Raw genomic sequence first — 18,282 nt, 5'->3', positions numbered from 1 at the left:
GTGTTAAACATCCATGTGGAACACAGAGTTGGCAGCCTTCACGATTTGTACGTGTGTATGACACACATCAACCCTAACCTAATGGCAAACTGAGTTTCGGATTTTAGAGAAGAGTCTCTTGACAATTTGGCATTTGGGCAACAAAAGTTAAATTTCATTCAACAACAGTTAATCCCATGGGTTAATTCAATCTTGCCAGTGGCAGCAGAGTAAGTTACCTTCCTTCCATTTGGTTTTTCTTTAGCCTCAGTGAATGTGTGAGGACAGTTTCCATTTGTTAAAAAGAAAAAAAAAAAAAAAAAAAAGTTGATGGTTATTAAATCAGAGATATAGAATGATGTCAGCATCTTTACAACTAGCTGAGGAAACCACATATTCCTATAAAAATTACTCATCAAGTAATATTGGAAAGCTAGCTAATCAGGTGTTCACTCAAAAAACATTTTTTTTGGCACATTCTACTTCAATTAACATGCCTTTTGGAAATCTTATTTAGATAACACCGCTTTCAACTAAAGCTCTGAGGGAACCTCTTTCAACTCGAGAGAGCAAGTTTATGAGTCTGAACACAGGAGCCCCCCAAGGTGTGTATAAAGACCTACTCACCACACTGTTCTTTCCCTTCAACTTTGTTTATTGATGTACTGAACATGAAAAAGTACAAAGAATCCAAACACAAAAGAAAACATGTACAGCCTCTTAAATACTCAACAGAATATATTTTCTATTCCAACAGATGTGAATTAAGTCATACTGTACAACTTCAAATAAATACCAGCCTTACATTTTATTAAGTGCTCTGATAAACACTGTAAAGTGAAGCACAATTTGCATGCCCTCTCATCAATGCCTTGGTTTGCTACAATAGTATAGGAAAGAAGCATGTAGCTGCTGTTTTCCCGTGAGGGAAATCTTATTTTTTTTTTTAAAGTATATACATGTATTTAGTTTTTTAGTTTTTTTTTTTTTTTAACGCAGGTTAACTCTGACCATCTAAATGCACCTAAGGATATGAGAAAGTGCTAAGCCAATTGATTTCTGAATAGCATTGAGTGGGTCAGCATGAAAACTCGCTTATTCACTTTAGCACGCGCCTCACAGTATATGTACTGTACTATACTGAAAGATTTTATAACTACAATTTTAAATAATAAAAAATAAAACTCAACGCAACCGCAAAGATAATGTACAACTATGTTATGCATAGCACATTGCCTGTTCTAAGGGGAAGCATGTGAGCATCTCAGTTTATACAAAAAGCAGGACGTAACTATATAGTTCTCAGTGCATCCTGATGAAGGCATTTTTGCCTTCAGCTTTTTTGAAAATTTATTATAAGCTAGATGCTAATCAGAAAATATTTTGTATTTTTTAAAATTTCTTTCATACATGGTAAAGACTTATTTTATTATTTCCCCAAATAGTGGTTTAAGCATCATACAAAGTTAAATTTCAATAGCATACAGATATTTATGATTTTTGTATGAAAAATGTAAGGAAATTTGTTCAAAACCTATGGTTATACTCATTTTTTTTTTACCACAAACATATTTATAAACGAAAATGTAGCATCACCATAAACAGCTGAAGCTAGACTATCTACAGACAAAATTAGCAACAAATCTGATGCACTGTAAATTCAAGTCCTCAGGACAACAAAAGTGATTAAGCAAGACCTCAAGTAACAATGTTAATGCCATTTACAAAGGAAAAAACTGATACAAAAACATTCAAAACCTGAACATCACTTGGCATGTAAGGGAAAAAAAAAATCAAATTAGCTGAAAGGTTCATAAACACAAGGTCTTATTTACATTACACAAAGCTCAGGTGTTAGCCTTGAACATAACTTTCAAAATACCTTCAAATATATCCAACTCAGATCACTTTTGCTGATTTGCTGCAGTACAAATCATGTGCAACATCTTTTTTCCTTAAGACAAAACAATTCTTTAAACAATACTGCAAGTACATCACTAAACACCATGAGCTCTATCTGAAGGGATTTCTTTAGGAAGAACAGATTTTTTTTTCCCCCATCTCTTGGTAATTTAAATTTCTTGCCTGCTCTTATATATTCTTTTGTAAATTTTTTTTATTTGTTTCAAAATCACAAATCAATGTGAGCCACCTATCACATAATAACCAGGATGATCAGACGCTCCACTGGTGATTACAAAAACGAAACCAGCAGTTTCCCCCAATGATTCTACTCCTTTCATACAAAGATCTCAAAAGTATTTTCTACATCATAAATCTTTCTAAATTTTCCAACCGCTGCAAATTTCCTGGTAAATTTTAAAAGCTCACTAGGTGTCATATGAAGAGATTTCTCAAAGTATTCAAGTCAAAATATTTGTTCCAGGACCAGTAAAAAGTTTCTCCAAATTTTCTTTTTTATAAAAATAGATGCTTTTTTTAAACCCACATCAAAGAGGCTCTTATCTCTTTGGCAAGGTACTGCTTTACGAAAAGTTCTCCAGTATTCTTACAATAAGCGTTTATAATGTAGCCCCCCCCTTCCCCAACCCAAATCATAATTACAAAATAAATACTGTTTTTAACTTCATAAATAAAAATGTAAACTTCAAAATACTTTTCTTAGACATAACAGCAATGCTTTAAATGTAAACCAAACACAAAGCTAATCAGAAAAAGAAAAAAAGGGGGAAAAAAAAAAGACACAACCAACTGAAGAAATACAACACAAAGCCTTAATATTTACTCACAGGTTCAAGGCAGTTATGTAAAAAGAAAAGAAATGTCTTCCCTTAGCTGAAACACTTTAAAAGGTCCACCTTCTTCAAAGAAGGCAATAGAATGCAATGTGACAGGTAAAAACCCTGTACCTCTTGTCCATATTCAAACATAAAAGATATTTAAGAAGTTTTAATTCAAATACTAGCAATAAAAAATCTCACATATTTCTTAGGATGCTAAGTAGTCGTTTTATCCCCATCTCAACACTGACTTACAAAGACATTTACTAATGTATAAAGTTTCTCTTAACTTGCCTTTGTTGTATAGTTTTCATATATAAATGGACTGAGGACAAGAGCTCATTAGGCTTTGTGCGTTTTGTTTGTCTTAAAGGAGACCTGCAGTACTCTGTCCCCCAGACGGTATCCATTGAGGCTAGCTATCGCCATGGCGGCCTCATCATAGTTTGTCATAGTCACAAATCCAAAACCTTTGCATTTATTGGTGTTAAAGTCACGGATGACCTTCACGTTGGTGACAGCTCCAAAAGGCCCAAACATTTGCCACAGGATACTCTCATCTGCGTCAGGAGCCAGGTTGTACACAAAAATACACCACCCTGTTCCTGGGTGCCCAGGGATATTAATTCCAGCCAAACTGGTCATTCCATCAATGGTCATTGGAGAAAACCTACTAAACAAAATAGGAAACACACACACACACACACACACACACACACACACACACACACACACACACACACACCACACAATAGAAACAGAGGTTGGTTACAGCAATGGATTTATTCTTTTCCCCTTTCCCATCCCCAGAGTTTCAGTAAATCCCTTCCCCACAACACATACGTACAACTATTTGAGGTTTCAACCAAAGTCTGTGTGGCTGGCAGTGGCATGCTGTATTATCAAGGTATTAACACGTTATGAAATGGCCATTAAATGCTGTACTGAAATAATACTATCCACAATACCAAAGAAATATATTTAGAACAGGCTTCATGAATTGAGCAGGATCAGGGGCAAGAGGGACCAACACATACGGAAACATGCTGTAACGTCGCAATGCAATATAAAACAAACAATGGGGTTTCTAAAGACCAGGTGGCATCCAGTGGTATAAAAATGTTCCTTGAAGTCAACCGTGCTTCAAAAAGCAGCTTTTCATTCAGTTGTACATGCAAAAGAAAACCCAACACAAACTTATGAAGGGTGTCACTCCCCAAATCAAAGAAACTTAATTATGGGAAGGGATTACGCGTATCATGAACCTCTATCATTACCTCTTTACTCCATAAGCCATATTGAGCAGATTGTCCAACCTGCAAAACACACATTTAGCAAACTTCAGTTTTTAATTTTTCCCCTTGATGTTCAAGAAAGCTGGGCTCATTACTGCCATCTTCCAAGGGGATTTTTAGATATTAATTGTATGTGAAGTCTCAAAACAGAGTCTTTTTACATTCCTGAGTGAATGAGCACCCACTTCCAGTAAGACACTAGCTCTTCCAATGGATACAGTTTATCACTACAGGGGTCAGTGCGTGCAGGGAAAATGCTGGTGGTCATCTGAGGAAACCACTCAGAGAGGCAATGCGGAGGCTCTGGAATAGCTTGACATTTGGGTTCTCACCTTTTGCCAACAAGTTAAGTTCTAAGCACTCCACATACACCTACATGTTCTTTACACTGCTTTTAATTTCTGTAACTAATGGTTCCTGGGTATACGAAGGCACACAGATTAAGGGACTTGTTCAAAACCAAGAGGTTATTAAATGATGGCACCAATATTCAAACTCTTACAAAGAATTCCGTAAATTTCCCTTCAACCTCCCAAATATGAAGGACTTTCATTTCTTAGAATCAAAGTGGTGTTATTACAGTTAAACTGAACTTCACAGCTGAACCTCCCATTTCTTAATGTACTCAGCGAAGGTCCGTAGAAAGTCAGACGGCAGACTCGCCGAGCGACAAAGCCAGGAGTTCTGACCCAGAGCCTGATGCCTACTGTGCCTGTGCTACAAGAGATGTCGCCTTCCTCGAGGTGTAAGAAGCCAGCTAGATAGAAACAAAGCAAACAACCTGAGCTTCTCTTAAAATTCTTAAAAGAAAGTAGATGGGGGTGGGTGAGCAGTCTTTAAAACTCTACCCCTTCCCTATTTCAAAAGTTAAACTAATTCTATAGTGCTTGATTCTTTTCATTTTATCAATTTCAGAGACCATTCTGATGTTCCAAATTTCCGCGATGCGTACCAATTTACTACATGTGTACAGAGGAGGTAGGCACAACTTAGTTCATTGCCCTATAACCTCAACTGCAACAATGTTCAACAGTCTCCACCCAGGATCCTGGGTCAGGGAGGAACCATTTTTTCTTTCTTTCAACACCTAAGAAAGGTTAAGTTTGAAGAATGTTTCAACTTTATTTTCTAACCTGCGGCCTCAAGTGAGGCCAGAGCACAACACGAGAAAGCAACTCCTTTTAGTTTTATTTAAAAAAAGAAAAAGAAAAAAGAAAAAATAATCTGCTTCTGGTCTTTCAGAAATGGAAAAAGAATCTTCACACATTCCAATTCCCAATCACCTCTGGGTATTTTGTGTGTTTAGTAAAAATGGAAGAAGAGAACTGAGCTGATGTAATACTAAGTATTCAAAAAAATAAAGAAAAGAACGAATCACAATGACAAAGGATCTTCATCTGCATCTGTCCGTCATGTCCCTCTAGCCTCTGGGAAGCAGGGACAAGTTCATTATTCATTGAAACACTTAAGCATGGAGCACGGCCTGGATCACTGAAGGTTTACAGTAACTATCTGCTGACTGAATAAAAGCAATGAGGTTACTAGCATTATCCATAACTAGTTAATGGAGAGTAAGAACTATCAGGCGGGCTGGTTGGGGAGCCTGTTTGCACACAGAAGTGAAGGGCACATGTGTGGGAAAAGCACATGGGTGGGAGGGTTTTGTTTTGTGCAGAAGTGATGAGTATGGTCAAAGATGCCATGCCTTTATACTCCAAAATAAAGGCCCCAGATAACAGAAGTAAGGATGCAAACAAGTGGGTATCACCAACCACAAAGTAATCTGATACAGATGAAATTGCTGGAATGGTCAATACAGAATGCATTTGGAGTATGACACCCATAGAATAGAAGAGCATACTGAGGTCTCCTTCCAAAATACTGAAAGGCCCAGATGCAGAGACACCATATACATTCACTTAAAATACAGCTGCAACATCTCTGCCCATTAACTAGACGTACTCTGTCACTACCAGCTTAGGATACCAACCTGAAGTCCAGAGATACAATCTCCTAAGCACGTTTTCAGCTTTTTCAAGGCAGGGTGGAAACAAACTGCCCCAGAAGTGGGAATTACATGTGTGAAGGAAAATACATCTCATTTGTCACTCCCCATCCCAGGATGCTTCAGGAAGGAGGCCTAGGACTTTTATACTAGGATCTCTGAAGACCCTCTCAATGGGCCTCACTGTTTGCCCTACATGTAAAATCCTGCATGGTACCATGATCCTGACCACTGATTTCTTCACTCAATACCCATCTGAGAAAAACACCCAGTTCTTTGGAATTTAATCCAAATTATCTGCCTCTGCCTCTCCCTCTTCCCCTTCCTTCTTCTCCCCCATCAATAAGAGAGCTGGGAGGAACATGGCTCCTAAGAAACAGAACATAGGCAATGCCGAACAACCCTGTCTGCACACAGCAGGGCCTAGCACTTTTCCTGCTCTCCGTGCCACACACACACAGGAGCTGGGAGAAGAGAGTGCACTCCGCAGTGGGGAACCATGCACCCCAAGTCTCATAGAAGCTGGAAAACTGTAAACTGGGCAGTTAGCTCAGACACAAGGACCACATCTACTCTCTAGAACTATCCATCTTCTCTAGGTCTGTCCAGAGCTCAAGGACAGCCTTATTTTATATGTGGTCATTTAAAGATGGAAGCAAATTTTTAATGGAGACCAAGTTAGTAGCCTCCAGAATGACCTGAGGGGAGCGCGTGCGTGGCGGGGGGGTGGGGGATAATGATGTATAACAGTGTGGCAAATAAATATTGAAGTGCCCATTAAAAATATTCTTCAATTTAAAAATAAAGTATTCTTTACTCATACTGAATCAAATACACCGCACCCAATACCCTTATACTCGGTCCCACATATTTTCCTGAGGGAAGACTGAGAAATCCTCAAAGGGACAGTGACATTCTCACCTGTTCTTCAGTGTGGACGTGATCCACTTTACAAACAACATGTTAACTGGATTTCAAGGATTAGACTGAGAAACCTAGCTTTAATTAAAATAACCCTCAAAGAAGAAATAGTTTACAAGATTCCTGCAAACAAGTAAGAAATTACCATCATCAGAGTGAGGATGGTACCAGTCAGGGAAGCCCAAGCATGTAAGAAAAGGGAGAGCTGATTATTTCTCCTACTCCTAGTACAAGCTACACTTGAGCTTAGACACGAAATCATGGAACATGTCTCACATGACGTCACATAAGAAATTCCAAATTATCAAGATCGTAATTTTATAAATCTTGTTTTAAAGGCGTATCACTTACTACTATATTATGTAAATAAAATATGAATCTAGTTAGCATGGTAATTAGGAAGACACTGATAAGCCGTTTATTTCTTATTTTTATTTTCTATGTTTGATTAGGGCTTACGAATTAATGAACATAATAGCACAAGCCTATGTGCATATAATTTATGACTGTATGCCTAGTTTCAGATTATAACTAGACAGTATTTTGAATAGAAACATATTCCCACTTCAAAGCTAGATGTTTATCAATAAAGAATAAAAAGAAGGTATATGCTTAGTTTCCAAGAAATTTGGCTGACAATGAGGGCCCACGGATGGGTAAAGGGGGAAACCTAAAGTCAAAGTCAGAAATAAAAATATAAAGAGAGATTATTAGTGGATAAGAAAATAAAAACTCTGAACTCTACAAATAATGGTTCTCAAAACTTCTCCAAAGCACCAGCCAAGATCTGCTTTGACCAAGATCATCCACTCATGCCCTTATCCAATTCGATGGTATCATCTGTCCTCTAAGAGAGAAAAAAATTATTCAGAAGGATTGATACCAGTTTCTTCTAAAAGGAAACTGTGATAGTGCAACCAGCACGTGTCTTAAGTGAAATTCAAGTGCTGATCTAAAAGGCTCCTTTAAAAATGCATAAAGGCTTATGGACGCAGGCACACAGGCCATTAGACTAGATCATCTTTAATAAAATTAAGGCTGCTCCTCAAGAAGAGAGATTAAAAAAATTTGGCTTTAAGCTTAATTCACATACCACGTCCCAAGAATATACTTAAGGGGCTTGAATTACACTATCCATCCAAATAAATAAGGCTAGTCTGATTCTGAAAACTGTAGTCAATTAGATGAGCATATTAGATTAGCAGTGCTCATGTTAAAATAATTCTCTTTCCAATTATTCATATGGGTTGACTGAGTCATAAACCTCACAAGCCCACTTTTAAACTTAACCTTTATTACATGGATTTTAATTTTCTTTTACCTTAAAAGATATGGATGCATTTCATAAACATTAAAAGCATCCTTGACTATTAATATTTATAACTTGTATTCACCAATCTCTCTCCACTCCCAAGGTCCTATGACAACATAAAAAACACACAGTGTGAAATATTCTAAGTGCCTGCTGAAAGGTGAAAAACTCAAGGCTAAAAGCATTAGGACAGATATTAGGGACAAAAGACCAAGGTAATGATCTAGATCTGAACTCACGGAAGAGCAAAATACCAACAAAGCAAGTCAGTCCTTAACTCAAGTATTTTTATGAAAGGAAAGATTCAACCTTAATTCAACAGAAGAATGGAAAACAAAAAAAATCAACGTAATGACAGCTCAGTTTCAAAAACATTAAAGAAAAGCAACCAAACACCCATCAGGTTAAACCTGAACTCCAGGAATAAAGGCTCTCCATTTCTTCTAACACTCAGTGTAGACCAAACACCCTCACTGAGCTCAAAGACGTGTTCAACATTTATTATCTAAAGCTGGATTATGAGAGGAATGGAAAGTGGGGTGACAGAAACAAGAGTGAAGACTCTGAAAAGGACAATGAAAATCTTCATTTTCTGAAACCAAGTTTCCCTCACAACAAATGACTTTTACTCCTTTTATCCAAAATTTCTTATTATAGGAGGCAAGGAAGGGAAGAACTGCTAAAGTTAATTACCTACAGAACTGAAAGATAAAAGCATAGACTGGGCAGAAGGTATTTTTTAAAAATATCAGACTTGACCATAAGAATACCCGGTACAGCTTTACCCAATCCCCCTCAAAAAAAGCACACAGCATGTGAAGAGGGGGAGTGGATGAAGTTGACAGCAGATACAGTATCTACTGGCAACCTGATATCCGCGTCACTTACATGCTATTTTAATAAACGAGCATTCCCCTGAAGACCCTGTCATTTCAGTCCTGCTGCCCAGTCTTTCTCAGAAGCCAATCTTGATCCTAAGAGCGCTGTTTTCCTTAATAACTACCATAAGACAAAAACCAGAGCTTAAACTGGGAAACACCAAAAATAACAAATTAACACAGCTTTCCACTAACATCAAACATCTCGTACTTCCACAGTGTTAAAAATCAATAGGTACATTTCAAAGAACTATTCTCTACCTAAGCTCAAAAATTACTGTCTGGGCCGCAAAGAGCTCTGAAGTTAACGAGACAGGCTGCCTAGGAAACACCTCTAAAATTCCTTCAAGCATGTCTGTGCTAAATTTGCAAAAAAACATTACTCACTTAAGATGCCACAGAGGAAACCTACAGGCAGAGCCAAGAAACGGCTTTGTGAAATTTCTTTCTCCACAAGAGCCAGCAGCAGCAGCCCCACACATCCCTTTCCCCAGCCCGGTCACCACTACTAGCCACCAGAGTCAAAGGTGGCCGGGTCTCCTTCCTGCGAACACTTCTTTTAAACTTTGCAAAGTTAAAGCAGAAAGTGAACACAAGGCTCAGTCAACTGGGTACCGAGTCATCCAGTTCCAAATGGAGCCTTTTGACAGTACAGCCTCTTCTGCCAAGGCAAAAGCCATCCCAAGTAGGAAATGAACATGGTATTTATGGAAAAGTTCTCTCTCATACCTCAGGTGACATAACTGAGTTTGTTAAAAGGAGATACTAGACTGATTTTATCTTCACTCTTGCCAGCACTCTAAACATCCAAATTGAAAAGAAAAAAGCTTGTGATTTAAGCTAGAGAACACATATCCCTTTATTAAGCTAAATTTTAAGTAATTAACTATTCTGTCCCAGCAAGAAAATAAAACTGATATAACTTGTGATTAAAAAAAAAAAAATACACAGAACAACAACAACAAAAATACTAGCCTGGAGGTTACAAGGCATTATGCTACAGTGTAACATATGGCCAAAAAGGGTATCAAAAATGTTCCAGAAAATAAAAACTGTTTATGTCTCTTTGTTGTTTAACATGTAGAAGTCACTGTTCTCTTCACATGCGGATTAGGGATTTTTCTAAATGACTCGATCTGGATGTTGCCCCAGTATTAGAATCAAACTTTAAAAATTGAACTATTTATCCCTGTCTGTAAGATACATTTTCTTTGGGCGAAAAATGCATGGTCATTCTATGGACTACACAGAGGTTAGAGAACTACCACCCACAGGCCAAATCCAGAATGCCATCTGTTCCTCTACAGCCCTGGAGCTAAGAATGGTTTTTACATTTTTAAAGAGTTGTTTTAAAAGAAAAAAAAAGTACATCAGAGACCATGGCCTACAAAGCCTTAAATATTTACTATCTGGGCCATTCCAGGGGTCTTCCAATCCCTAAACTATAAAAAATAAAAACTGAAAAAGAGCAGACAGACTTACTTATACTTAATGTATTCATGTAAGTTACATATCCTTAGTGGTACGCGTATTCTAAAACTAAGTAACTGAAAGAGCTTGACCTGAAAATTGAAACACAAGAATAAAATCTCATCAAGCTAAAAAACAAAAAGGGGACACTGGAAGCACTGCAAACAGCTAAGAAGGCCCCCAGCATTCTGCAGGTCAGGGTTTCCCAACCTGGGCACCAGTGATGCTGGGGCCGGAGGGCCTGTTGTCGGAGGCTGTACTGTGCGCTGCAGAATGATCAGCAGCATCCCTGGCCTCTACCCACTAGACGCTAGCAGCACCCACACCCCGGTTATGCCAGCATAAATGTCTCCAGACACTGTCCATGTCCCCAGAGGGGCCAGATTACGCCCGGCTGAAACCACACCTGTAGGTCATCACTGTTTTGACCCCACCTTGGATAATAGCAAAAGACACTATTTCCCAAGTAGGTTTTCTCTGTGCCCATAAGAAAAAAAGAAAAACAACAACAACAACTATAGAAAACCAGAGATTCTGTCAATAAAAGGACTGGACAGCGAACCTGACAGTTCTGAGTTGAGTAGCTGGGCATAAGAACCAGACCAGACTTACCTAAAACGCTGTGCCTGCTGAGCTAGTGGTCCTGGATACCTTCTGTTTGGAGACTGGTACAGCTGGGAAAGGATGGCCTGATTGGTTTTTTGGCTTGGATTATTAGCAAACTTTACAGTGATTGGCTCTGTGGCACCAGGAGGTTTCTGGCCATTTAGGCCTTTGATAGCTTCTTCTGCCTCAATCCGCTTGTCAAATCGAATAAACCCTACACCCCTTGATATGCCTATGGTAGATGTGGGTAAGGATTTGGGAAGGAGGGAGTGGAAGGAGACAGGAGAGAAGAAAGGATACATTAATTTTTCCTTCTCAAGAACATATTTTCACCCACATATAACATCTGCCACAAAATTACAGGAGGAGGAAAGTTTTACCTTTAACTTAGTAGCAATTCAGTCTAGCAACACAATTTTGCATTTTTTTAATGCATGAAATGCATTCAATTTATTAAATTAATGCATTAAGTCCATTATCACATGCCTACCAATAAGCCAAGGAGAAAAGAAAGCACACAAGCATATGCACGTTTCCTTTCCCCACCTTCTTCTCTCCCTCTCATACACTTACACTCTTTCATGTCAACAGTACACCTGCCTTGTGTTCTTCCAATTATGCTACTGGACAAGCAGTTCAGAACAAAGAGCACAGCAGCTCCTTTTCTTGCAACAAAAACAGACCTAGGCATTTGCTAAAAATGCTAAAGCTATGCTAAAAATACATGCAGCACAGCAGCAGAGATAAATTTCAGCTAAATTTTTAAATAATAAAATTCTACTTAATAACATTGTATAGGATACCGATCTTTTAAGAAAAATGCCTGAAAAGGCCTTTTCTGGTTCCCTGAAGCTCCCCTACTGCTTTTAACTGGCTGCTCTTTATTAGAGAAATGATATATGCAGAAAAAAGAAGAGGTAAAAGAGGACCTGGAGTTTAAAAATAAATAAGACAGAAGTAAAGCTACAAAGCTTTCTTTCCTTGGCAGCATTGCTTCTGACAGCGGAATGCCATTCTCTGGCTCACGCTCTCCCTACTTTGAGAGACAAGAACGGGAAAGTAGAAGGATGGCCAAATACCTGTCCAGCTTTTGAGAAACAGTAGCGGGAAACCCAACTCATTCCATTTAATTAGTTTAACAGGCTATTTGGGGTGGCCATAGCTGGCCATCATGAGATAAGCAGTTGCAGGGAGATTTTTCTTGGCAAGCAAACTGGTACTAGCACTCCCAGCTTGGGACCACTAGCTAGAAAAGCCCAGATGATTCAGAGTATGTCACTGAAGTAGAAAAGAATGAGAGGTCATTAAGAAAGATAGGCTGAGAAAATGCAACAGACCATCATGATTTACAGGAACTTTAAAATTAAAGAATGAAGGTCTACTGGCTTTACAATTAGTACCATGTAAGTTGAATGGCTTAGAATTTTATTCCAAGGTAGATTGGGCATTTTTTTCCCATAAACACTTATCTCAGACAGCCCCTATCACTTTACCTTTCCTATTTAAATTCTATCTGCTGCACATTATTACCACCTGATGGCTGAATAACAAAATTGTAGGATTTTTCATTTAAGGTAAAATGGGTAATTTCATGTTGAAAGCAATAAGTATAAAGATGAAACAGTGAAATGACAGCCAATCTATCCTTTTAATTATCTATTAGCTCCTGCTGAGATTTAACAACCCCTAGGACTTCACTTTTTCATGCACAAGGAAAGCATTAGACAGGAAAGGGAATGGTCTCTATAAAGGATAAGTTGTCTAAAGTTATGGTACTCAAAACTGAGCAGATCCAAACAGATGGTAAAATGCACACTGAGAGGTTATTCATTAGGTTTGGGGGGGGGGGGCAAAATGTGCATTTCTAACAAGGGTCCAGGAGGATGCTGATGCTGCGGGCGCAGAACCTCACTTGAGAACCTCTGACTAAACCAGGAGGTGGCGAGACAAGTCCACCTGTCAGCCTACGTACTCAGGATGGACCTGCAGATAGGAGAGGGGCTTTCTGCATCACAGGTGAAATTTACTTTTGATTCAAGTCCTCACTGAGAGTAGAAGAATTAAAAAGCACAAATAATAACAAAATAAAAGGTCTTTTTGGTTGCTCTACACAAATATATCTGGATTGCTAGGCCTGGATTTCTATTTGACCCCATTAGCAGTCTGTGTGATGCAACACATTGTGATAGAATGAATGAGAATTATGAAATGCAGCTAGGAAGAAGAGATCACATTTTTATATACCCTCACTGGACTAAGCTTTCTCCACACAGTGAGACCCATAGGCCGTTCTAAGCATGTGAATGATGGTAGACATTTTTCTTTACTCAGACCTCAGAAGTACAGTGTTTAGATCCTATAAGAGACTAATTAACAGCACAGAGGCAGAGAACATAGGCTGCTTCTGATCAAATTCAGATCAACTAAACTGATTTTCACTTGAAGAATTAGTAACTTGGCCTGATTTTATTCTGTGGTCCATTGCTTTCTTAAAAAAATCATATACAGCAATGCACAATGTATCTTCATTAGTACTATCATTATGTAAGAGAGAGAAAGAAGGAAAAAGACAGAGGAAGAGAACAGGGTGAGTTCTCTTTTACTCTGGAAACAGGGGAGAGAGAAACACACAGAAAAGAGGAAAACCTATTTCCTTTTAAAAAAAAATTTTTTTAAGTCCCACAAAATCTTCATGTGACTGCTTGAGTATATGACACAGCAGGTGATTTTTTTTTCCACCTCCTTACCGGTTTTCCCTATTTCCAGTAAGTCTTAAAAAGAGTAAATATTGTTTTTATAATAGAAAAATATGCTTGTAGTTTATTTTTTAAATCTGTAAAGAAAAACTAGCAATACAGATGTGATTAACTAAAAGCTTTAGCAGAACAGCTCTCTTATAAACAAAATTTTTAATAAACTTATTAGTTTGGTTAAAAGTTACATTAAGCATAAAATACATTTTTAACATTCAAAATTTCAAACTCTTACACATGCCTATATAACACAGCATGGACCTGGAAAACAGCCTTAACAGCAATTACTAGTGTAAATGTGGTATAACTCTCCCCTGGAGAACTAGCTGCACTGAACTACACCTTTTACAAATATAAGATTGTTTATTAGTAGTTTATAAGGAGGCTGGAGATCTTTTTTATGCAGCAGCTTTGAAACGACGATCATTAATTTGTAATAATTACGTATAATAACTTGTATATAGTAGTATTGGTAGATTTATTATAAGCCATGAAACAGGTTCTGAGCCTGCACCTTCAAGGAGAAAGTGACTCAGGCTCACTCACTGCACTCCACAATCTATTCTCATTCATGCATATTTATGAACGATTCCAGCAGAAAACTGCATTTTTTGGCCCACGTATGCCTGTGATGTGTTCTAGAGGCAAGACTGCGGTATGGGGAGGCAGAATATTTCACAATCCGCCAATCAGAAAGGGTAAAAGATTGTCCAGAGCAGCTGCCTACTTACCAGTGACCTGGTCAACAAGAATACGAGAAGTAATTATGCGTCCATATTGTGAAAAAAGTTGTTCCAACTCCTTCTGGGTCATTGTTTTCGGAAGTCCACTGACATACAAATTTGCATCTCTGATAGAAGCGGAGCTTGGGCGGGCATAGGAAACCTGGAAAAGGGAAATGAAACATACGTGCGTACTCAGTCACCTCCCTTCAGAAACTCAAGAAAGCTTAAGCTGGGTAGGAGCTTTTCCCTAAGGAGCATACAACAAACACTGAAGCTGAACCAAGCCCAGCATTAATTTTAACTGTTTTACTCATTTCTGGAGAAATTCTCAACAAACGGGAAATGCCATTCCCTTGGGCAGAGAGAAGAGAGTATTTACTCCCAGGTTTGTTAAAGTATTCAAAAGAAACCACTGGTGCCCACAGCAGAGTACTACTCACAGTAATAAACCGCCCTCAAGGAGGCCGACCCCCCCTAAACTAGGGATTTAAGCTCAACCGAACGACGAAGCTTAAGGATTCTAAATTCATCTGACATGTTTGTGTGACCTGTTTTTGCGCCTCTCCCATCTGTGGGGGTGGTGGTACAAAGTTACTAAAAGAAATCATTTTAAGCATACTCTTTTGATTTATTCCAAAATAGCTATCTATCATCCTTAAATTCCCAGAAGTTTAAGTATGAATGAACTACATCTCCCATTATCCCCTGCCTACTGTCTTGTTGTCCACAAATCTCTTTAATCTTCATTTTCAAAAGGTCTTAGGCTCCTTTATTGACTTTCCCTGTTGTTTTTCGTACCCTTTAAAAAAGCTTCCCATCTTTGAGATAGCGTGTCCAAAACTGTACAAGGACGTAAAGATAAAGTAAGTCTGCTTGTATTTATCATCAACATTCTTTACAGACACTCCAGGAGGGAAGGAGCTGTATCTGTCACTCTCACCACCATACAGTCAGTACCTTGTATATCCTGCATGCTAGAACATTTGCTGAGTAAAGCCACTCTGGTAACCCACTGATCCCGTGGGTCCACAACAGCTTACAAGGGGCATGGCATTCAAGGGATGGTTCATCAAGTCATCTCAGTCTTGCCCAAATTGTTAATGGACAGCTCTTTGCCTTTAACAACCCATCTCTGACAATTTTTAGACAGCCCTGAGTCTCATGCACTATTCCTCACTACATTCCCTTTGGTTTAGTGGTAAGCTCTTCTGGAAGAACCGACTACAAGGACAGAAACTTCACAATATATTCCATCTACAGGATCACTCAAAAAAAATGGCCAGAGGGTCTAGCTCTGGCCAGTGAGCCTAATTTGCTGGGATATCAGCACGGAGTAACTTCTGCCTGTTCGCTGTATCCATCAGTATCCCCCCCAATCCTGGCCCACTGCTTACTGCAAACACAAATGAAAAAATGCCTGCTGAATTTAAACAGTTTTTGGTATTTGGTAGAAACACCAAATATTTTCTCCATATTTTCAATTTTGTCCATAGTTCTCTGTGTTACCACTTTTTATTTTTTATTTTTATTTTTGCTTTCCAGAAAGGAAAAAAAAAAAAAAGAAGACAGGTTTTTATAAAGGTCTTGCTGTCTTTCACCCTTACCCCATGGTGTTAACATTTAATACTCTTTATCATTTATTCCACAAGTTTGCTCATTAACAAGTGTAAATACATTTGTTCCAAAAGCTCTATTTGGAAGTCACACTAGCACCATCCTGCACTACAGATTCAAGGAATTGGGAATAGTGGTGAAGAGAAGATAGTTCACTAATCACATACTACTCTTTTTTTCTTTATGCTTAAATACTCAAAAGCAATGAAGATTGGGGAACTTAAATGCAAGTGAAAATTAAGAAATTAAGGAAAATTCCAAGCGATCAAAATAATTCAAATAGAATCTAGTCTCGGGACCGCTATAAAATAATAAAAACAAAGCAAATGAATTACACATACATTCAGTGATGTGAATACACAAATAACCGATTTATTTTCTCAAGTACAATCCTCAATTATCTGGGTAAGCTAAAAATCTGACCACTCAGACTCTGTTAGAATCTAGGACTTCAAGGCTTTATTTCAGTGGCAGGGATCTCTCAGCAAGTCAGCTGGTAGTCTGCTCCAGACCATGTGACTGAAGTGTTCCCTTTGTGAAGAGCCCCTTCCCGTGCCCAACAGGGGAAGCATCGATAACTTCCAAGACCGATGAAGCAGGCATCCTCAACACGCGCTCAAGCATGGCATGAGGCAGGGTAACAGGAGTGAAAGGTGACACTTCTCTAACCAATGTGCTTGGGCTCACAACTAGGTTTCATTCATTAAGGACTCGAACTTAAGGCAAATTCTTTCTTCTATTACTACGTAATTGTGCCTTCTTTGTATGGTTAATAGGAGTAATAAAATAATCTCTAATCCACATAAAATGCTATTAGCACAGAGCCTAAAAAGTCAGAGGTGACTACACTATAAATACTCAGCTCTACACGCACCTGAGAGTGTAGACAAAGACCCAGACGATTAAAGTTGAGAGTAACCTGAGTCCATTACTGTTTTCCAGAATAATTTACTCATGCAGTGACATTCACTGCTTTGTGCATTTCAGAGGAGTGTGGGTGGAGTGTTTTAAAAGTTATCCTAAAATATATTTAGGAAACCGGTTTTATACTTAGTGCTTATGTAAAAGCTTTGAAAACATACTTGGGTCAGTTATGTTATCTGCATTTTTCTCCCCCTTCCATGTCCAGTCTTCAGTTCACACGGCTGCTTTAATTTCCAACCAGTATGGACTACATCTTATTTTCTGTATTCTCAATGCTCTGGCATTTAGAGCCTTGATCCTGGAGAGACTGCCCCTCCCAGGGCAGTAAATGACTCCCCAGTGAACATACCTTTGAAATACACACCAGCCAATCCAGAGGCCACCCCTTGTCTCCTTTATCAAACTCTCACACCAAACCAATATTCCTCCTGCTCTAAATCAGCTTAAGGCCAGGTACCAGACAATCACTGACCACCCTACAGCCCAGATCCCTCCAACATTATTCACACTATCCAATGTTAAAATGACCTAGTGTACCTACCCTACCTTGCCCTTTCCTTTCCACTAGGACCCCAATAAAGGCTCTGAGCCATGCTCTGCCCTCTCCCCTCTGCCTCCTGACCATCCTGGTGCTTCCTCACGTGGCCCTGCGTGGTATGCCGCGTCTCCTGTTTCTACAGATCTATAAATATAAACTTCCTCCTTCATAACAATCATTTATGTGTCTGCATGTCTTACCATACCTACTTATAACAAATCCTGGGTACATTTTTAGAATCCAGTTACATTAAAAGAGTTCTAAGAACCAATAACAAAACCTTCTCAAAACATTGTTTTTTCAGTAGCTTTGTCAAAGAACTCATTCTTATCATCATAGGCAGGACAGAGGGGACTAAACTGCACAGAAATGCAAGATGGTAACAGTATTTCCACTTAACCTACATTTAGGGGTGTATAGGACTCCATCATTGCCAAAACGCTTTCAAACACATTATTTTGTTTATGCCATGCAACAACCCCATGAGGTAGGTAGGGCACACATTAGTGTTTTACAGCTGG

The 18,282-nt window shown here is 38.6% G+C and overlaps 1 protein-coding gene across 9 annotated transcripts in view; it reads right to left on the bottom strand.

The window, feature by feature from the left end:
• Positions 1-616: 616 nt before the first annotated feature.
• Positions 617-18,282, bottom strand: part of ELAVL2 (ELAV like RNA binding protein 2) — a 151,313-nt gene continuing 133,647 nt past the window's right edge. For 7 of the 9 annotated variants that reach the window (XM_014565072.2, XM_032477583.1, XM_032477585.1 and 4 more), the window contains 4 exons: positions 14,692-14,845; positions 11,214-11,439; positions 3,998-4,036; positions 617-3,393 (listed from right to left, as the gene is read on the bottom strand). In XM_014565072.2, the coding sequence (XP_014420558.1) occupies positions 3,063-3,393; positions 3,998-4,036; positions 11,214-11,439; positions 14,692-14,845 (750 nt within the window). In that variant the 3' untranslated portion in view covers positions 617-3,062. The remainder of the gene's footprint in view (positions 3,394-3,997; positions 4,037-11,213; positions 11,440-14,691; positions 14,846-18,282) is intronic. The other 2 variants (XM_014565073.2, XM_032477584.1) reach the window with 1 other exon arrangement.

Source organism: Camelus ferus, chromosome 4 (assembly GCF_009834535.1).
Source record: "Camelus ferus isolate YT-003-E chromosome 4, BCGSAC_Cfer_1.0, whole genome shotgun sequence".
NCBI lineage: Eukaryota > Metazoa > Chordata > Mammalia > Artiodactyla > Camelidae > Camelus > Camelus ferus.
This window is presented reverse-complemented; position numbering and strand designations above follow the sequence as displayed.